Source organism: Elephantulus edwardii, unplaced genomic scaffold, assembly GCF_000299155.1.
Source record: "Elephantulus edwardii isolate Elephantulus edwardi_28Jun2011 unplaced genomic scaffold, EleEdw1.0 scaffold00139, whole genome shotgun sequence".
NCBI lineage: Eukaryota > Metazoa > Chordata > Mammalia > Macroscelidea > Macroscelididae > Elephantulus > Elephantulus edwardii.
Genome location: NW_006399889.1, coordinates 3,930,021 through 3,952,862, shown reverse-complemented (window position 1 = coordinate 3,952,862; position 22,842 = coordinate 3,930,021). Strand labels below are relative to the sequence as shown.

Genomic DNA, 22,842 nt, shown 5'->3' with positions numbered 1-22,842 from the left:
TCAACTTTATCCACTCTAATACATATCTTTGTACATAATAAAATGTTAGAAGAGAAATACAGGCTATATGGAGAGCAAAGCACAGAGGTACACAAAATACCAATTGTTTCCTTGAATCTGACTCAGGGCTATCTCACATGTATCAAAGCAGAATTACACTGTGTACACATAGTTCTCAGTGGCTGATTTTTCAAAAGTAGACTGCCAGGTTTTTCTTTTCAGGTACCTCTAGGTGGGTTGAACCGCCAACCTTTTGCTTGGTAACCAAGGCTGTTAATGACTTGTACTAATCAGGGACTAAAGGGAGAAAGGAAACCAAGAACGTTCTAACCACGAACACATTGCCATTGAGTTGGAAATGACTCATAGCTGAAGCTCCAAGGGGTTTTCAGGAGGCTTTAACTTGCACAAGAGAAGAGTTCCAATATTTCTCCTGCAGAGCTACCGGTACATTCAAACCACCGAAGAGGTACAGCCTTTGGGTTAGCAGCCAACTGTGTACACACCACACCACTGAGCTTTCAATGCTTGGCAACCCAAATTATCTGGATATGGGATCTAGCTGCATTGTTTCCTCTTCTTTCTCTGGTACCAGATAGAAGTAGAGAAGAGTCAGTCACAGTGAGCTCAAGGAGTATTGGCGGGATGTCCTTAAAAAGATTTTGTGCAGTTCAAAAGGTCTAGTCCATGTAATAATTTTATATCCTGTATGATTTTTTCCCCCCTTAGTATTCACTGGGCCTCCGATTTGCAGTTCCACGTCTTGAAAAAACAAACATGAGCATTAACTTCGATCTCCAAATCAGAAGGTCAGACATCTCATCCTTAAGAAAATTTAAATGCCTATATGACAGAGATTAATGGCAAAATGAATGTCCCTTGTCAAATTCTTTCACCCTTTAAAGCTTTTATGATGATAGGTCTCTCTTTAACTTTGACGACTCATTGTGTGCTTTTCAATTGTGATTTCCATTATTTCACTATTTTAGCAGTTTTGAAAAGCAAAACCAGATTGCATTCCCTAAATAAAGTTATAAAGTAGTAAAAATTTGCCACTGATACCCTTCCCAACCCCATCCACCTCTGCTTTACTTCATTCTGACACACAGGCCTCCCTTGATGTCCTGAAGGTACCTCACCCCCACCTCTTGACACCCTATGCTCTTAACTAGGTATCCCTGAGAACAATACTGGGGTGGCAGGGGTGAAAAGCATAGACTTTCCATTTGCAATCTAAAACCCCCTAAATTTTCAAGTTGAGAACATAGATAAAGTGGTACTACTTTGGAGGACAGAGCCTTCTGTGGGAACTGCAGGCTGAACTGCCTAGAGTCATGCCTCTGATTTAAAACACTGATTCTTTTCAGGGATTTGGTGGTGACTTTGCCCTTTCACACTCTATTCATGGCCTAAAAGAAATAATTCATGAGTTGAAAAGAGCCTAAGGGAAGAAGTGTGGCATGCTGAGCAGGGTTTTCCAATTCTGGACTTCAGCACCTTACAAAACAATGGAATCGATTTGTTGCCTTTACACCCAAGACAGTTGAATGGAATGTAACATATCAGCCTGTTTAAGGAGCATTCATTTCAGTAAGGGGATGCACTATGAGGCCTAGTATCAAGTGTTGAGATTTTGTTGGTCTCATTCTAAAAAGGTTTTTAACAATTGAAATGGTGCACTTTTCATAATTCTTTATCATTTATGAATATGTACTTATTCTCAATATATTAGGGAGCTTGGTCTTAGCCTCCAGGTAAATGACTGTGAAGTCAGTACCTCTCATTGGGTTTTCAAATACTAGTGTGCAATGTGGCTAATATGTAAGCAGTCATGTCCCTTTTCAGCAGGAAGTAGCTAAAAGAATACGCCATTCCCTTTTCCTTATGAATCAGTGTGAAGTCTCTCTCAGGGAGGAATGATAGGGAATGGCAAAGGACACACTGACAAAGGAGATTAATCAGAACTGGCTTTGACAAGCATTGTGGCAACTGAACAGTTAAAACAGACTTTCAAGCGGGTGGGGGGAAAGAACAAACTGGGGAGGAGGGTAGAGAAAATAGTTCAACAATGAATGAATGAAAACCCAAAATCTTTGTAAATGTTCATTAAAATTAATAAAATTTAATAATTAAAAAAAGAAATGTATTACAGTGTGAAATACTTGGAGTGCTATACAATGGAGTATTTGTTAATACTAAATTCATTTATAATATTTGAGCTTTTTCAGAAAATATATAAATTCCCTAGAATGTATATTTTTAAAACTCTTCCAGGGAGGGCTATTGATGCCTAACTAACTATAACCTGTTACAAAATCCCTCTCTCCAATTTTGTGCTAGAAGGAAGGATGCTTTGCTAGCTTACCTTAGATGCCCTTTGCTCTTATAACCTTAATTAGGTTTTTCTTGAATTTAACATAACTATTTCCTGCTGAATTTTAGAAGTTTTATTTTATGCCAATTAGTAATGGAATATTGGTGGAATTCTATGATCTTCCTTCATTCTACCATAAACTTATTAAATCGCTTATTTGCATCTACGTAGTAAACATGCATTTCATGCCAATTCAAGAAGTCCTAAAAATTTTCAATTTTGGAATCTTCTCATTATATTTCTAAGTTTTAGAACTAACTTTTATACGGAGCAACTACCGTCACTCCAGACAGTAGCTTTGATGCTTTTCTTTCCCACCATTATTGTCTGTTACAATGATTCTGCAATGGTGTGGAACTGTGAGATATTTTAGCCCTAAAATATAGGCTCATCTCATTTTATTAGGAGAACTGGTGGCCTAGTGGTAAAGAGCTGTGCTGCAGTCCCAAAGGCATGGTTCAAATCCACCAGCTGCTCCAGAGGAGGAGACCATGGTTTGGGTCCAATGGACCTAACTCTATACTGACATTGTTGCTCCTCAGTACTCTGGAGAAGTCCCTGATAGCAGACGTTCCCATATAAGTCATCTTTTGATTTTCTGTCTGCTGGAACCAAGAGTGTTGATTGTGGAGCCAAGGAAGCCAAAGCTGTTAACAGTCTCAATCTCTTAATTTACCATTGTATCTCAAGCAACAATGTTGTACACTTAATAGTGTACAGTGTAGTGTAAATGCAACGTTTATATGCACTGGGAAACAAAAGTATTCATGTGATTGCTTTATTATAATACTCTCTTTATTGCTATGGTCTGGAATGAAATGCAATACCTCCTGGAACAACCTTTTCTCAGAAAGTCTGCTACTAAGATGCAATGTGAATTTATTTATTTTTTATTTCTTTACTCTTGATTACCACCTTCATTATGTGTAAGGTCTTGGATACAACTAGTAATTCATTCAATGAGCAAAGGATATGAGATAATATCCTAAATACATTCCCCTAAGTCTGTCCTGTGAATCATCATTCATATACATGATTGAAATGTAACTTCAGAAAGAAAAAAATTCTTACCACTGGGCCAATTGACAGCACCATGATAGATGGAGAAGAGATGAGATTGTTAACAATTTCAGCTTGATCAGTCTTCTTAACACCAGCAGTCTGGAAATCAAAAGATAAATTTCTTTGGGGAAGACTGTTGTCAAGAACCTTTCCATAATGCTGAAGAGCAATGACCTCAGTCCAGAGACTGAGTTGTGCCTGATCCATGCCATGATCTTCTCAATAACTTGTTATGCATCAGAGAGGTGGATAATGACTAAGGATGACAGAAGAAGAATCAGTGCCTTTGAGAGTATTAGACCACAAGGCGAACGAATAATTCCGTCTTGGAGAGAGTGAAGCGAAGTTTCTCCTTGAAGGCTAGGAGTTTGAAGCTCTATCTCACATACTTTCAGCATGTGGTTAGGAGGGACCAGTTCTTGCAGAAGGACAGCATGTTTGGAAGGGTAGAGGGAGAGTGCAGGAGAGGACCCCAGATGAGATGGATTAACACCATAACTGGGGCAATGGAATTAGGTGTGTCAGAGTCAGTGAGATTGGCTCAGAATAGGGCAGGGTTCAGAACTATAGTACATAGGGTTAATACATATAGTCCCAAGTGACTCAATGACACATAACAACAACTACTACATTCCATTCATATACACTGTATAAATTCATGACTGTTTTAACATTATCCTGAAATATTAAAAAATAGTATAATTGAAAAGAACTAGAAAGATCACAGGAACATATGTAAAGCATCAAATTTAATCAAATTCTAGCCTGTGCTATAATGGTATAAGTGGAATACTCCAAAAATGGAATGTTTGAGAGATAATATTTGTCAATGTCTTTTGCTGGCAGACTACAAAGACATAAGCAAATATACAGATGAATGATTTGTATTCGATTTAAATGAATTTAAAACAACAAATTAAACCAAATGCTCTGAAAACTAAACTCATCGTTGACCACCATTCTCCACATTAAATAAAATGCAATAAACCCAAAAAGCAATTAGTTTTATTAAACCTGTGTTGGTGTTACTAGATATTTGCATTGAATGATCTCTCCATGACCTTATTCTATATGACATGTAAGCATTTTCCTCTGGAGAGAGAGGGTTCCTATTGCTACTCCCACAGACAATACAAGTCTTTGTGAGTATCCTTGGAGTTGCTTCCTCAGAAATGGTCAGCTGAACATTGTATTGTCTTTACTGACCTTCCAAAGACCACAGAAAGCTTAGAGGGAGTATTAAAAATAGAAAATAGGAAACAGCGAGGAAAAAGAAAATAGCATCAGAAAAATACATGAAAAACATGTTTATCCTTGCCATATGGCATGGTGTGCAGTTGTGTAAAGAAAAGTCATTGTTCTTTTACATAAAATAAGCTTAGACAGTATAAATAGCCTAGTGTGCATGGTGATTGAATGCTTGTTTGACTGTAGCAGCAGTATTAGAGAGGGACATTTCCTTCCAGGAAAGAGGTCAAAGAAGCAACTAAGTTATATATCAAGCCATGTTCCGTTCTTACTAGGGGATTTTGCCAACATTACTAGTATGCAGTAGCATGTGTTATGGCAAGCCCGTGTGACAGAAGGATGCTTTTGATTAGCCCACTATAAAGTCTAGACTCCAAGTGTTTCACTATATTTCAAAGCAAATCTATGAACTGCATATTATACTCATCTTCAAAGATGATTTCAATATTTGACATCTATTTACATTTACAGGATGTTGTGAGTAATTAAAATCATCTTCCTTAAACTCTTTGGAACCAAAATACAATAGAAATTTGTGATAAATGAAATAGAGTTAATTTCTCCCCTGAATCCTAATTTCTACTGCTGCTAGGAAGTAGTGAACTAGTAATAGAACAAAATATGCTTAATCTGTGGAGCAATTATACTTAAGTTTCCAATCTAAAGAGTTGCCCATGATGTGTTTTGAACCACAAGGTGTGCAACAAGTGATCTTACTTAATGATTTCTTAGGGGTTAGTAATAAAAAATCTTGTCTTAAAAAATAAAAAGAAATTTAGAAAAATACGATTTCTTTCTTTAGTTTGGCTGGTCCTCCCCAAATGTGATAATAATAAAGTAACCTAAAAATGGGGTTCAAACTTTGGTGAACAAGTCCTTCTAGGCTTTCCAGTGATGTCTCACTGCAGGAAATGAGCCTGACATTCTCTTGTTTACATCTTTTATGTATGTTTGCAGTGGAAGTTGCCTTATCAGTATATACAATCAACCAGGACTTTTAGAAAGCATTGTGAGAATAGCTCTGTCTCCTTCTCCTTTGAAAATGGAATTATATTTTATATAATATTTATATAAAATTATATTTGTATTATTTATATAATTTTTTCTCCAGCTCCCACATTTAGAAGATTTCAAAAACTAGTCAGGATGTGACTCCATTACCATCATCTGTTGTTCAGCACAAAACTAGATGATGAAAACAGATACTTTCTTTTTCTTCTTAATTAGCCCTGAATATAAACATAACTTGTTAGCCATGTGGTATGGCCTTATCTACCTTTGCAAAAGGTTGCTCAGTTTTTTAGTTTGTTAGGATGATATCAGTTATAGCATAGGTGGTGGTGTTATGTGCCGTGGAGTTGCAATCTGAGCTCTGTCCTATCAGGCACCATCCATATCATCCCTAATACATTTGAGCCCATTGCTGCAGACACTGTATCAGTCCATCTCATTGAGGGTCTTGCTTTCCTTTGCTGACCTGCCACCTTTTCAAGCATGCAGTCCCTTTCCAAAGAATAGTCTCTCCTAACATGTTCAAAATATGGACGGTCAAGCTTTGCATTCTTTGCATCCCTGTAACACTGTTTGCACTTTCTCCACTACATATTTGTTCGTTCTTTTGGCAGTCCATGGGACAGTCAACACTCTAAACCATAGTAGAATATTAAATGCAACCACATCCAAAGCCCATTTAGTGTTTGAACTTCTTCTGAGACACGCTTTGTTCCTCTTACAATTCTTACTGTTTAACACATGCCTTTTTAAAAGTTGAATTTCACATCTAATTATATTTACTTGGAAAGGGAAAAAAAACTAACAATGTGCTTAAGAATAATTGTGCTGCCATCCAAAGAAATATTACTAAACACACACATTCCATCTTGAGACTCTTGAAGCACTTCACAACAGCTATGTCATCTCATAATTGCCTGTGTATGAAAGTCCAACTTTCTTGGGTCTTGCATTTTCTAACCATTGGCTATACATCTAAGTCACTTCCCACAACCTTGTCCTAGACAGCCAGTGGGCATCCAGTGAATGCATACTTATTTTAATATTAACTGAAGAAGTAAACAGTGAGGAAGATAATTTAGCTGCCAAAACAATGTATGGTATGATACATCCCAGAGCCAAAAGCAAATGCTTTTTCGATTATGGGCTGCTCTAGATTATTCATGCCAGTTCTCTTCTTTATTAGCATGGAAAATCAGGAGTTGACTGAGCTGTTCCTTTGCATTTGGTGGGCCATGAACTTGATGAACAGAGATGTTAAGGAATTTGTCCAAGGTAGAAGCTGGAAAATGTACTCAATCCAATGCTTTTTTTTTTTATTTGGCCATTATACAAATAAAGAAAAGTGTTAACATCAGGGGGTATCTATTGCTTTCTAGAAGGAAAAGTTACTATGTTATTTTTTATCATTAAGATCTTAGCCTTTCCAGTTGCGAATGGTTATAATTTTGTAGCATAAGTATGCCATTGTTTGCTAAATAATCATGATAATATGTGTTGCTTTGGGGACATACAGAATGTCCTCTGTAATAATATATTGTGGTAACATGTCTTAGATAATGTCGTTAAATTTTATGTCACTGTGTTTTAGTTCCAACAAGGATAATCCAGACAGCAATTTTGTGAGCCTGCAAATCAACATCACTGCTGTAGCTCAAGTAGAAATAAGAGGGTAAGTAGTGGAACAGAGCACAGTAGTGGAATAATAATAGTTTTCTATATGTGAAGAGGTGTGTCAAAATACACATAAAATGCTATAAGGGGCTTTTCTAATATGTTGGGGATCGTAGTCCACTTAGATTATAAACTTCCATTCTTTTTTAGTCATTAGTGTCTCAGTTATCAAACACTGCTGTAACAGAAATACCACAGTTACATATACAGCTTTAACAAATTTATTCTCTCAAAGTTTGAAAGACTAGAAGTTTGAATTCAGAGTGCTGGCTCTAGGGAAGCACATTATCTCCAACAGCTCTACGGGAAGTTCCCTGTGTTTTCAGCTATGCTTCCTAATTCTTTGGAAACTCTCTGTGTCTTAGCAACTACCTTACCCCATTTTTCTCTCTGCTCACTTTTTAATCCCTTCTTATACCTCAAAAGAGATTGACTCACTGTGTGTTCTACACTAACTGTACCTCATTTACATAACAAAACCAACCCATCCCAAATGAGATTATAACCACAGCCATAGAGATTAGGATTTAGAATACACATTTTGTGGGGAAGGACAATAACTCAATCCATAGCATTTAGAATCCTTGTTTAAAAACCATCTTTCTTTCCTCTGGAAAACAGAGTAAACCCCTGGACAATAAATAACTGGAAAGACAAAACAACTATGAGACATCATCTCACCCCAGCAACAATAGCAAAGGTCAACAGGGCAGCAAGCAGCAAATGCTGGTGAGGTTGTAAAGAGATTGGAACTCTTGTTCACTGTTGGTGGGAGTATAAAATGGTACAACCACTATGGAAGGAGGCCTGGCACTTTCTCAAAGAGTTGGAAATAAAAATACCATTTGACCCAGAAAATCCACTACTGGGAATATGCCCTAAAGAAACCAGAGCCACAACTCAAATAGATGTATGCACACCCATGTTATTGCTGCATTATTCACAAAAGCAAACAAATAGAAGCAGCCCTAGTGCCCATCAATAAACAAATGAATAGAAAACTATGGTACATTCACACAATGGAATACTACCCAGCATTGGAAAACAATGAAGTAGTAAAACATTATACAACATGGGGGAGCCTGGAGGACAGACATTATGCTAAGTGAAATATCTCAGTCACAAAAGGGCAAATACTGCTTAACACTGCTGTTATAAAATGTGACAGACATAGGTGAGGAATTAGGGGAGGTAATGCTGAAAGAGTGAACACTGCATTACATCAGATGAGGAGAATAACAAAGAAATATATTATTATTCATTATGAGAACAATCTAGAACAAGGGGCACATTGTGGGGTGGGGTGGGCTAGGGGAGAACGAGGGGTGAGGAGGAAGAAAAGATGAAGAATAAAAAAGATAAAAAAATTAAAAACAACTGGAAATATATCAAAATAGGTGATTAACCCACAGCTGACATCTCCATAATCAAACCCAGGGAGAAGAAACAGAGAGGAAACCAGTTAATAGCAGCCACCATTCCGATATCATTTAGCCTCATTGTATTACATCTGAGGAGCCCTGGTAACAAAGTGTTTAAAGCATTTGGCTGCTACCCAAAAAGTTGGTGATTTATACCCACCTGCTTCTCCACAAGAGAAAGACGTGGGAGTTTGCTTCTGTAGTTTTGCGGCAGCATTTTCAGATTTATAAACAGCTAACTTTTATAAGTGGAAGTTGATCCTTTACATCTTTTCCTTTTTTGCTCTGTTATTTAATGATGGTGCCAATAAATAATTGATGGAGACATAAGAAGTGGAAAAATGGCAAACTTAGCATTTCTACCTATTGTAAAATCTGTGCTTGGGATACTTGTTGTGTTGCAATTGAGTCCACTAAGATTCAGAGACCCGTAGGAACAATAGAGCTGAGTCATGCCCTATCCTGTGCCTTCCTCATCATCTGTGATATACTTGTTACAGTCACTGTTTTGATCTATCCTGTTGAGGCTCTTGATGCTGTCTCTCTACCTTTTCCAAGAAGAGGCCTCTCCCAACAACATTTTCAGAGACAAAGCTTCATTATCCTTCCTTTCAAGGAGCACGATGATTGTACTTTCTCCACGACATATTAATTTGTTCTTTTGGCAGTCCATGACACATTCAGTACTTTTCTCCAACACTACCATTCAAAGGCATCGATTTTTCTGTCATCCTTAGTCATTGTATAGTTTTCAAATTCATAGGAAGTAATTAAAATGACCATGGCTTGGATCAGATGCACCTTAGTGTTGTCTCTGTACTTTTGCTAATTTTCAGAGTATGATATCAATGGCATAATAAAAATGTAGCCTTTGAGTCTGGATTATTTCATTTAGCATAACGCATTTGAAAAACATCCACATTCTTATATGTATGAGTTGTCTTTTCCTTTTTATTGATGAAAAGGATTTCATTGTTTTAGATGTACTGTGAATTGCTCCTCCATTTACCAGTTAATGAACACCGTGTTGTTTCCACTCTGTAGCTACTAACAATAAAACTGCTATAAGCATTTACATATGGACTTTTATTGAGACATTTGTTTTTACAAATGGAATAATTGAGTTGTACTGGAAGTGTATGTATGGAAGAAATTGCCAAGTTGTTTTCTAGAGTGGATGTTCTGTTTGCATTCTGGCCAGCAGTGTATGAGAGTTCTGTTTTCCCTACATCTTTGTTGGCAGATGATATTTACTTGTTTTGTTGAGCCATTCTAACAGTGTGTTCATGTACCTCACTGTGAACTTAATTTTCATTTGCCTCATGATTAATGATGTCGAGCATCCTTTGAGTACTTAATTTCCATTACTATCTCTTTTGATATTTCTTCAATTATAGCAAGTCAAACTATTTTTAAAATAATGGTATTGTATGTCTTCAAGACTTTTGCTCATTTAATATTGGGCTGTTTGTCTTCTTTTATTGAGTTGTAAAAGTTGGGTCTGGATTCTTTTATTTAGCATAATGCATTTGAAAAACATTCATGTTCTTACATGTATGAGTCATTTGTTTCTTTTTATTGCTGAAAGTATTTCGTTGTTTGGATGCGCTGTGAATTGTTCATCCATTTACCCGTTATTGGGCTTTGTGTTATTTCCATTTTGAGACCTAATATGTTTTCCAAATTACTTTATCCCAGCCTGTGTGTTTACTCTTTAGTCACTTAATGATGTTGTTCAAAGGACAAAAGTTTTTAATTTTTATGAAGTTCAGTTTATTTATTGTTTGTGGTTTCTGATCTTTGTGTACTAAGAAATTTTTTTACATCCAACATTACATTTTCTCCTATGTCTGCTTCTGGAGGTTTTGTAGTGTCAAGTTTTACATATAGATCCAAGATTAATTTTGAGTTAAATTTTCTATCTGTTTCATAGTAAGGGTCAGCTTTTATTTTATCTTAATATGACTATCCAGTTGTTTCAGTATCATTTGTTCAAAGTCTCTCGTTGTCACATTCAATTATTTTCTTGAAAATCAGTGTTCATGTATGAAGATTTGTTTCTTAAAAAAAAATATTTGTTTCTAGAGTCTATTCTATAATATTGACCTTTAAGTGCAGTTGTGTATCCTGAGGTCTTACCCAACTCCTTTAGAGGTTCTGTTATATAGTATTTGATTCTTTTGGATTTTCTACAAAATAATTATGTTGTTTGTAAATAAAGACAAATGTATTTCTCATTTTCTAGCCCATATGTTTTTCTCTCAGTTTCTTCCTTTATAGTGTAAATTAGAACCACCAGGGTAAGGATGAGTAGAATTCAGAAAAGTGGATCTCCTTGCCTTGTTTTCAGTCTTTGGCATGAAAACAGTCTTTGTCATTATATTTTATATTAGCTTCATATTTTATAGATGACTTTTCTAAAATTAAAGATATAATCTTTTGTTCTAAGTTTTCATAAGACAGTTTAACATGTTAATTTTGTCAAATTCTTTTTCTACACCTTTAAAATAGATAGTATTATGCTTTTTTGTATAGTAAAATAATGATTTGATATTTTAATGTTAAACTGATATTCTGAGAGGCGAGTCCATATTTAATCATAATGGTTATCCTTTTTATTATGTAATTCAACTTACTAGAATTTTGCTAGTACTATTTGTGTCTGTATTTGTAAATAATATTAATTATTGATTTTCTTTTCTCAAAATATTCTGATTTGGACATCAGAGGAATGTTTGTTTAATAAACAGAATTGGGATAGAATTTCTCCAATTACCATCTGTTTTCTACAAGAGTCTGCATATAATTGGTATTATTTATTCCTTAAATATTTGATAAGATTGATAAGTGAACCTCTCTAGGCCTATAGTTTTCTTTGTAGGAAGTTTTCTCAGTTCCATTTCATTATTAGATGTAAGACTATTTATGTTATCTGTTTCTTCTTGAGTGAGCTTTGGTAGTTTGTCTTTGAAATAATTTTTCTCTTTCTAAGCTATTATGTGCATTGGCAATTAAATTGCATATAATATGCTTTTATAGTTGTTTTAATGTCCATAGAGCCTTTTGGAATGTTCATTTTTAATATTGACAATGTGATTGTCTATCCCTACTTTTTCCTGGTCATACTTAGTAGAGGTATATCAATTTTGTTAATCTTTTTCAAAGAGCCAGCTTTTGAGTTCATTGACGTTTTTGTCTGTATTTTCAGTTTTTAAATATTCTATTTATTTAATAGTTTATTTTCATTTTTTTCCTTCTTTCTGCTTATATTGACCTTGATCTTATCTTCATTTTCTATTCCTCTACATGGAATTTAGGAGTTCTAATGGTTCCATCCAATACTGGGTTGCCGTGGTAACCAAAAGGCCAGTGTCTCCAGTGATTCAAATCCACCACCTCTACTACCCAGGAGAAAAATGGATAGTCTACTCCAATTATCCTTTACAACCTTAAAACATGATGGAGGGTTGATTTGAATTGGAACTGACTGAATGGTAATGAAATGTAGTTGCACTGGCATGGAAATTAAATCCTTGATTAGAGACTTCTTAAATAATTAGCAAGTACACTCTACCTCTAAAAATTGTTTTAGCAAAATTCCAAGATATTATTATATTACTTTTTATTTTTAGAAATAATTTTTAAATGTTTCCTAATTTGTGATTAGTATTGAATTAGTATTGAATTAGTATTGAATGTACCATGGACTGCCAAGAAAACAAACAGATTCATCATAGAGAGGATTAAACCAGGCTGCTCCTTGGAGGCAAGGATTCTGGGGCTTCGTCTGACATACTTTGGACATGTTGTAAGGAGAGGCAGGTCTTTAGAGAGGGACATCATTCTGGGTAGAGTGGAGGGACAGCGCAGGAGGGGAAGACCCTCTATGAGGTGGATTGATTCAGTGACCGGGGAGACTCGGGATGGGTTTGTCAGAGGCAATGAGATTGGCACAGGATAGAGTACGGTTTAGGGCTGTTGTACATAGGGTCGCTATGAGTTGCAAACGACTCGATGGCACATAACAACAACAACAGCAACAATTTGTGATTATGTTCTTCTTTTCTTGCCTTCCACCTAAACCAATCAATTAAATTTAAAAATCAATAAGTAATATTTCATTTTTAACCATTTGAGAGCTATTCTCTGTCATATTTCCTTTGGATTTAAACAGACCTTTAAAGAGAAGATAATTGGATTATTTTATCCGTACTTTTAAATTACTCCTCTGGAGATGTTGTTATTGTTGTGCCTTCGAGTCAAATGTAACTCATAGCAACCCTATAAAAAATAGCTCTGAACCCTGCCCTTGTTGTTGTTGTTGTGTACCATAGAGTAAGAACTGACCCATAGCAGACCCTCCAGCAGGTTTTCGAAGCAGTTAGTTAGATGGGAGGAGATTGTCCACCCTTCTTCCACAGAGCAGCTTGGTGGGCTCAAACCATGTAGCTTCAAGATTGCAGCACAGCTTCTTGCCACTAGGCCATGGCACACCTGCCCCCATTGTCAAAGTCACTGTGTCAGTCTTTCTCATCCAAGGTATTCCTCTCCTGCACTGTTCCTCCACCCTTCCAAGCATAATTTCCTTCTCCAAGGACTGGTCCCTCCTGCCAACATGCCCAGAGTATGTGTGATGGAGCTTCACAATCCTTGCCCCCAAGGAACAACCAGGAAGGCTGTTCACCCTTTCCAGGACAGACTTGGTTTTTTCTCTCTTGGTAGTCCATCGTATGTCCAATACTCTTCTCAAGCATCATAGATAAAAGGCATCAATTATTCTTCTGCAATCTTTAGTTATTGTCCAGTTCCCTGATGCATTGCAAGTAATTGAGAAGACCATGACTTGGATCAGGTGCACCTCAGTCTTTAGACTGACATCCTTGCTCTTTAGCACTCTGAAGAGGTCCCTGACATCTTATTTTCCCAAAGCAACTCGTCTTTGATTTCCTGACTGTTGGTGTCAAGAATGTTAATTGTGGAACCAAGGAAGAAATTGTTAACAACCTCTATCTCTTTTCCATCTGTCATGATGCTGCCAATTGACGTGGTGGTGAGAACCTTTAATATTTTTTTGCTGTTGAGATGCAATTCACATTGAAGAGTCCTGTCCTTGACCTTCTGCAGCAAATACTTCAGGCCCTACTGAGTTTGTACAAGCATGTCATCTGCATAATGCAAGTTGTTGATAAGTCTTCCTCCAATCTTGATGCCACATTCTTCTTTATAAAGTCCAGCCTCCCAAATGATCTGTTCCATGTCTAGATTGAAAAGATAAGAGAGAAAGGACATATCCCTGGCACTCTTCTTTCTTGATTTGAACCACACAGTATTTTCTTGCTCTGTTTGATGACTGCTTTCTGTTCCAAGTATAGTTCACATGAGCACAGTCAGGTGTCCTGGGATTCCCAATATTCTCAAGGTTAGTCACAGTTTGTTCTGATCCAAGTGCCTTTGCATAGTCAATGAAACACAAGTAGACATTCTTCTGTTACTCTATGCTTTCTGCATGATCCATCTAACATTGGCAATGATATCTTCAGTGTCACAGCCTTTTATAAAACCAGCTTGTATTTCTGGAATTTCCCTGTCTATGTACTATGTATGTAGTTAGTTTTGGATAATCTTCAGCAAGATTTTGCTTATGTATGATATAAGTGGTATTGTTCAATAGTTTCCACACTCTCTTGAATCCACCTTATTTGGGAATGGGAATAAATATAGATCTCTTCCAGTCAGTTGACCAGGTAATTGTCATCCTCCAGATTTCTTGGCACAGCCTGGGGAGTATGTCCAGGGCTATATCTGTTTGTTGAGATATGTCAATTGGAATTCCATCGGCTCCTGGGGCATTATTTTTTACCAGTTCCTTCTAAGCAACTTAAATTTCCTCCTCCATCGCCATTGCTTCTTGACTATATGCTATTTCATTAAATGTTTCTGTGTCAGCCAATTCTTTTTGGTACAGTTACTCTGTGTTCTCTTCCATCTTATTTTGATGCTTCCTGGATCATTCAATATTCTGCCCATAGCATCTTTAAGTATTGCAACTTGAGGCTTGAATTTATTCTTCAGTTCCTTCAGCTGGAGAAATGCCAAGTTAGTTCTTCCCCTTTGATTTCTACCACCAGTTCTTTGCACTATAATATTTTTCTTTGTCTTCTTGAGCTGCCCTTTGAAATCTTCTGCTCAGCTTCTCATCTTCCTAATTTCTTCCCTTTGGTGTGGCTTCTCAACATTCTAGTGCAATATTCAGAGTCTCTTCTGACATCCATCTCAGTCTTCTTCCTCTGTCCTAGAAATTTGACCTTTTGCATTATTCAGGATGATATTCTTGAAAGCATCCCACAGCTCATCTGGTCTTTGTTCATTAGTGTTCAAGGCCACACACCTGCCCTTGATATGGTTTTTAAATTCAGGTAGAATAGACTCAGGGTCATAGTTGGTTCTTGAGGATTTGTTCTCCTCTGTAGAATGGTGTACAGTTCCCTATTATGTCATTTACAGTTTTAGAAATCCAATGGGGGGGGGGTGTCAGCCATGAACAGGTTCCAAATTATTGGCAATAAGTACTTTTACCTTTTTTGTCATGCCCTAAGATAGCATTTTGTTTACTTTTTAATAGATTTATGTTTTATCTTGCTACAAGATTGTACCAGGAAGTTTCTTTATGTTTTTGATGCTGTTGTTTGGTGGCATCAAGTTGAGTACGACTCATAGCGACCCTTGAAGAATAGATTTGAACCCTTACCTATTCTGTGGCATCCTCAACATCTCTGACACTCTCAAGCACATGCCTGCAGTTACTGTGTTAAACCATCTGGTTGAAGAGCTTCCTCTCTTCCACTGATCTTTCATCTCTCCAAGCATGACATCCCTCTCCAAGGAATAATCTTTCCTAGCAACATGTCTGAAGTATACTAGATAAAGCTTTGCTGTCTTTGCTTCCAAGGAGCATTCTGGCTGCACCCTTTCCAAGACATATCTATTTAGTTTTTTTTGGCAGTCCATAGAATATTCATTACTCTTCTCCAGCACCAGAGGTCAAAGGTATCAATTCTTCTTCTGTAATCCTATTCATTGTCCAACTTTCAGATGCATAGCAATTGATCGAAAAAATCATGTGCTCCTTAATACTCAAACTGACCTTATCACTCTTCTATAATTTGGAGAAGTCCCCAGTTCCACATTTTCCCAATATATCTCCTGATCTCCTGACTACTGGTACCAAGGATGTTGATTGTGGATCCATATAAGATGAAGAAGTTATTGCTAGTCTCTTCTCCATCTATCATGATATTGCCTATTGGTCCAGAGGTGATAATTTTTGCTTTCTTGACATAGAGGTGCAATCCATATTGAAGCCTGTATTTTTTAATCTTCTCTTCAAGTCTTCCTTACTTTCAGCAAACAAGATTTTGTCATCCACCTAGCACAGGTTCATAATGAGTCTTCTTCAGGTCCTGATGCCACATTATCCTTCACAGAGTCTAGCTTCTAAAATAATTTGCTTAACATACAGATTGAATAGGTATGGAGAGAGGATGCAATCATGATGTTCACATTTTTTTCATTTTAAACCATGTGTTTCCTTGCTCTGGTCACATTACAGCCTCTTAGTCTAGGTATAGGTTCCATGTGAGCACAAGTAAGTGTTCTAAGATTTCCATTCTTCTCGATGTTAGCCATAATTTGTTATGATCCACACAGTCAAATGCCTTTGCATAGTCAATAAAGCACAATTAAATACTCTTCTGATATTCTTTGCTTTCAACCAGGATCCATCTGAAATCAGTAATTATATTCATCTTCTAAATCCAGTTTGAACTTCTGGCAGTTCTCTGGGTACTGTTCTGACTGGTTTTTAATGATCTTCAGAATTATTTTGCTTGCATGTAATATTAACAATATTGTTCCATTCTTTCTACATTCTATTGGACCTCCTTTCTTGGGAATGGAAATAAATATGTATCTCTATCAGTTAATCAGCTAAGTAGCTGTCCTCCAAATTTCCTGGCATAAATTGATAAGCACAAAAGGGCTGCATTCATTAGTTGAAACATGTCAATTGCTGTCTCACTGATTCCTGAGACCTTATTTTTTCCAATGCCTGCAGTGCAGCTTCAACTTCTTCCTTTATTATCATTAGCTCTTGATTATATGATACTTCCAGAAATGTTTCAGTGTACCAAAATTATTTTTTGGTACAGTTATTCTGTGTATTCACTCCAACTTCCTTTGATGCTTCTTGGCTCATTCATGATTTTTTTCTTTGATTTTATTTTTGATCAAGACATCTCTTAAGTATTACAACTCAAGGCTTGAATTTGTTATTCAGTTCTTTCTGCTTGAGAAATATTAAGCATGTTCTTCCCTTTTTATTCTCCAATTCCAGCTCTTTGCACATTCTGTTATAGTTTGCTTTGTCGTCTTGTGTTGCCCTTTGAAATCTTCTGTTCAGCTCTTTTATTTCAGCATCTCTTTGCTTTTATTTTGGCTTCTCAACACTCTAGTGCAATTTTCAGGGTTTCTTCTAACATCTATTTTGATTTTTTTCTTTCTCCTTTGTCTTTTTAATGACTTTTTGCTCTCTTCATGGAAAATCGCCTTCATCTCATCTGATCTTCCATTACTAGAGTTCAATGCTTCAAACCTATACTTAAGATGATTTTTTTTTTAATTCAGGTGGGATAAACTCAAGATCATACATATTTTGTTTCTTGTGGACTTATCTTAATATGCTTCAGCCTCAATTCTGAACTTACACATGAGTAATTGATTATTCCACAGTCAATATATGGCCTGGTTTTGACTGCTGATATTGAGCTTTTCCAATGATTTCTTACACAGATGTAGTAAGTCTGATTCCTTTGCAGTTTATCAGGTGAGGTCTATGTGTTAAGTTTCTGTCTGTGTGGTTTTTTAAAAGATATTGTGATGAATAAAGCATTGAATGTATACAATTCACTCATTCTGTTTGCATTCTACTTTTTATCACAATGTCTGTACTTCCGAGTTACCATTTCTTCTTTATCATTTCCAACTTTTACATTATAGTAACCAGTTATCATATATGCATCTTGATTGTATGTTTGAACAAGTTCAGATTGCAATATTTGGTAAAAATCTTCAATATCCTCCTCTTTGGCTCTTGGTATGTTTATTTGAATAATAGTATTAACAGGTTCGTCCTTGTATGCTTATGAATAATTTATCTTTCACAACATTGCACTTATGGCTATAACTTAAAATTGCCTATTTCATTATGAATGCAACACTAACCAATAAGTATAATTTTATGCTGTACTTAATAAAATTTTATTAAAGTTGGAAGTTTGACATTAGAGACCTTCAACTAAGAATAATAACAATAGCATGGGCCCATAGATTAATATATGTGACCTCTTACGCAGCTGCACAATCAATACTCTTGGAATCAGCAGTCAGGAAATCAAAAGACAAATTGCATTGGGTAAGTCTGCTGGTAGGGACTGGAAAGTGTACTGAGAAGCAACAATGTCAGTCTAGACAGGTGCACCTAATCCAGTCCATGGTCTTTGCAATTGTTTGCTATGCATGAGAGAGCTGGACAATGACAAAGGATGACAGAAGAACCGACGCCTTTGCATTGTGGTGCTGGAGAGGAGTCTTAAACATACCGTGGACCACCAAGAAAACAAATAAGTCTATCTTGCAGAGGGTGAAACCAAGTTTCTCCTTGGAGGCTAGGATTTTGAAGCTCCCCTTCACACAGGAGGGAATAATCCTTAGAGAAGGGCATTATGCTCAGAAGGGTGGAGCGGCAGCCCAGGAGAGGAAGACTCTGGGTGATATGGATTGATACAGTGATTAAGGCAATGGGGGTAGATGTGTTAGAGTCAGTGAAACTGGCTCTGGACAGGGTGGGTTTCAGAGCTCTCGTACATAGGGTCACTATGAGTGTCAGGAGACTCAACAGGACAACAACAAGAAGGAAATAAGTCAAGCTCTTTCCAAACTCTTACCTGCCATGCAATTGAGAGCTGGACAGTGAATAAGGATGACAGAAGAATTTATGTCTTTAAGTTGTGTTGAGAAGAGTATTGAATATCACAGGGATAGCCAAAAGAACAGATATTTCTTGGAGAAAGTGCAACCAGAGTGCTTCTGATAGAGAAGAATGGCAAAGCTTTTTCTCACATACTGTGGGCATATTGTTAAAAGAGGTTATTTCTTGGAAAAGGACATCGTGCTTGGAAAGATGGAGGATCAGCAAAAGAGAAGAAGACCCCCAGCAAGATGAATTGATACAGTCACTACAGCAATGTGTTCAAGTGTGTCAGGATGATACGGACCATACAGGATAGGACAGGTTTCTGATCTGTTGTTCATAGGGTTGTATGAGACATACTTGACTCAATGGCACCTAACAGCAACAACATGAGCCTGTTGTACTTTGGGACTAGAGTTGGTGGCACTTAGGACACCTGAACTTTGGTCCTTACCTGCAATTAACCCACTATTTCTCTGGACAGTAGTCCTCCTTTCATGGAAAAAAGTGGGAGATTATGATCAAATTGCCTGCACAGTCCCTATCAAAAAGCAAAAGAATTACAATTCTATGACTCAAGAGGATTTATGAGCAGTTCTACAGAATTGATATTAACAGGCACAGCAAAGCAAGAGAGAAAAACCTATTCATATCTGTTCTTTATTTTTCCCTGTGCCACTAGAAAAAATTTAAGATTCTCTAGTGCTTTGCAGGGAGCTTGGTTGGTGTAATCCATAGTTGCACTGCTAACACAAATGCCATACCTCTCTGGCAATGAAAGTTCGCCAGAAGCTCTGTGGGAAAAAATGGACATTCTCCCACGAGGATATTTTCAGGCTCTGAAAGCCTGCTGGTGGGTCAGCTATGAATTGGTTCTGACTCAACAGCAGTGAGTTTTATGTGTGAGAGCCTCCCAAAGAATGTTGCCCCAAAGCGTGGACTCAGCTGTCTGCTGCCAGATTGGTAGCTAAATAAAGATCTCCAAGGTGATGTCATCAAGATCTGTGGGTCTTCTAGATTCGTGCTCTGAACTCTCCTCTGATGAAAGAAACCTGCCATCATCCATGCTGTCTTCCTAACCAAGCCCCCTCATTTGATCTGAACACGATTTAATCTGATCATGTAGGAAAAAAGGTTCATGGTCAAATAATTAAGAGAGAGAATTCTTAAATATGAGCCCAGCAAAGCTACACCCTGAACTTTTTGTTTAACCACTGCAAGTTAAAGAGTTACACACAGGGTTTTCTAATTTTGTTAACATTTCTGTGGGTTGTCAGTTTAAAAATATACAGAATCCAATCACTCCTAGAAAACAATGCAACCAAATTAACTTTGGCCCAAAACATTCAAAATATTTTCCAATCATTTGTGGTATATAACCAAAAGGGTTTATCATCCTGTTCCAGATGATGAAAAAGTAGAGACATACAGAAATTATTTGCCCTGAGGTTAGAATTTACTCCAAGAAATTTCATTGACTGCTTTAGAAATTATCCAGAAAGGAGAAAGAAAAAAAGACACGAAGTTAGAAGTTTCTAGAGGCTGTGTTAATTTTCATTCTAATGAATTTGCTTGATCCTGTGCACATCTTCTCAATCATTGATATATTTGAGTCCTTTGTTTTTATGGTGTCAATTCTTACTGGGGTGAGATGATATCTCATAGTTGTTTTGATTTGCATCTCTCATAGAGCTAGGAATTTTGAACATTTCTTCATGTGCTTGTTAGCCATCTGAATGTCTTCTTTGGTGAGGTGTCTGTTCATATCTTGTGCCCATTTTTCAATCAGATTAATTACCTTTATCTTGTTCTGATGCTCAAATATTTTATAATCATGAAGGTTTCTCTTGTTTTTTCTCACTCTGTACCAAACACAGTACTCTCGTCTAGTAATTGGCCTTTCTTGATGATGTGTCCCAAGTGTGTCAAAGTCTCAGTCATCTTGTCTTCTAAGGAGCATTCAGATTTCATTTCTTCTTTGACCAATTTGTTTGTTCTTTTGGTAGCCCATTAATTTAATATTTTCTCCCTTAAAAGTAAGACACTTAAGATGTTGATTATTCAAAGAAATGTTCATGTTCAAGTAACTTCTAGCTGAAGGTATAGAATTCCATTAAGAGGATTTCTTTCTACCTAGAATTTATCATTTCTCAGCCTTTGGCTAAGATCAAGTATATTTTTGCCTAAAATGTACCAGAAAGCATGTTTAGGAAGTAACAGCACTTTAAAAAATATTATTTTTGGCATTTCATATAGAATAATGCCACATATTTTGCTTATTTTATTCATTCACATGCTAGGTGTAAGTTACAGTTTAAAATATCCTTGGATCAAGTTAACATTACACTTAGGTGATAAGTACATCATTTACCTCCCTCTCTCACAACACTTGCCATGGTACTTTATTATCTTTCAGCTCTGACTCTGACCTTGTAAGGATTATGACTGCTTTAGTGAGAAGCTAATCCAACCTAGTAAGGAATATATAAGCTACCACTTTTCTGCTTTAAAGTCTTATTATTTCTTCAATACCAGCTATTAAAAACATCGCTGAAAATCTTCTATTTTCATTCACAAATAGAGTCTCATTTCTAATGATAATTCTAAACTTTGAGTATGCATGTATATACACATTCACTCACTGACATTACTGCTATATGCTTATATGGGATGTGTACACCAATTATCTATCTACCCACATTTTGGTTTGTGCCATTGAGCCAATTCCAATTCATAAGACCCTGGAGGAAAGAGCAGAACTAACTGCCCCTGGGGTTTCCTAGGATGAAATCTTTACAGGGGCACATTTCCGGTTCTTTTCTCTAAGAGTTGCCAGTGAGTACACACCACTGACCTTTAACTTAGCAGCTATACTCTTAACAATTATGCCATCAAGACGCATGCTCTTGCTCTTGCTCTCTTGCTTGCTTGCTTGCTCTTTTTATATCTATATTTCTTTATAAAATTTATATTGATTTCTGTTCTGTGATCTTTCAGGGCAGTGTTTCGCAACCCAAAACTATTTCTTCTGCTATTGCCCATCGTGATTTCAGGTTGCTCAGTAGCTCATTGCCAGGCTAGCAACAAGGAATGAATAAGAACTGATAGCAGATGTTTTTAATTCTTCGCTGTTAGTGTGTGTAACTGCACCTTTAGTACTTTTTTCCACATAGAAAATGCCCAGTCAATTGAGTCGAGAACCACTATTTTTCTTCTGCTATAAATATAATATATGTTAGTGAAATGATCTTTGCATATGCCTTCATCTGAATTAAGAATGAACAAATAAAAAAGACAATTTCTTGTTTCAGAGTCTCCCACCCTCCACAGATTGTTCTCCCCATTCATAACTGGGAACCAGAAGAGGAGCCCCACAAAGAGGAAGAAGTTGGACCTTTGGTGGAACATATTTATGAGGTAATTGTTGTCCATGTGACAGTATTTTCAGAGATTTGCGCTTATCCACTTTATTAATAAATTCTGTTGAGCATTTTTCAACACACGAATCAAAGATCTGAGCTTTTAAACCTAGACTTGTGCTGGATTGCCATCCTATTGCACTGGGCAGCCGTGTCTTACTAAGCAGTCCAAGCTATGACTTCTTGCTCCTCAGTGGTGACAACTATCTAATGAGAAAACTAAGTGTCTTGGTACTTTTCTTCTTAACATATTCTTTATCTCTTCTCTTTATAATGCCAAGACTATCTAATTATCTAAACATAAAGTCAACTCCTATCTAGATGTGGTTTCATCTCTATACATGTTCAGATATCCTTAAAACTCACCCATCTAGTGTATTAAAGGTCACCAACTAGAAGGAATCAGGCAGAGAATATCTTTAAGATTTTTAAGAATTAGCTTGTATATAAAAGGCTCCCTTTTAAAAAAATATAGTGGTTTGCACATAATCATTCATGTATATCATGTTTTGAACAGGCTTTTATAAAATCATTCTTATACATAGTTTCATTCATGAACCTTGTGTTTTATCTATTATATATATTATATGCATATGCATTTTATAT

The 22,842-nt window shown here is 36.6% G+C and overlaps 1 protein-coding gene across 2 annotated transcripts in view; it reads left to right on the top strand.

Moving 5' to 3' along the window:
* Positions 1 to 22,842, top strand: part of ITGA8 (integrin, alpha 8) — a 312,225-nt gene that overhangs the window by 206,675 nt on the left and 82,708 nt on the right. For both annotated transcript variants that reach the window (XM_006894290.1, XM_006894291.1), the window contains 3 exons: positions 730 to 809; positions 7,287 to 7,367; positions 22,129 to 22,234. In XM_006894290.1, the coding sequence (XP_006894352.1) occupies positions 730 to 809; positions 7,287 to 7,367; positions 22,129 to 22,234 (267 nt within the window). The remainder of the gene's footprint in view (positions 1 to 729; positions 810 to 7,286; positions 7,368 to 22,128; positions 22,235 to 22,842) is intronic.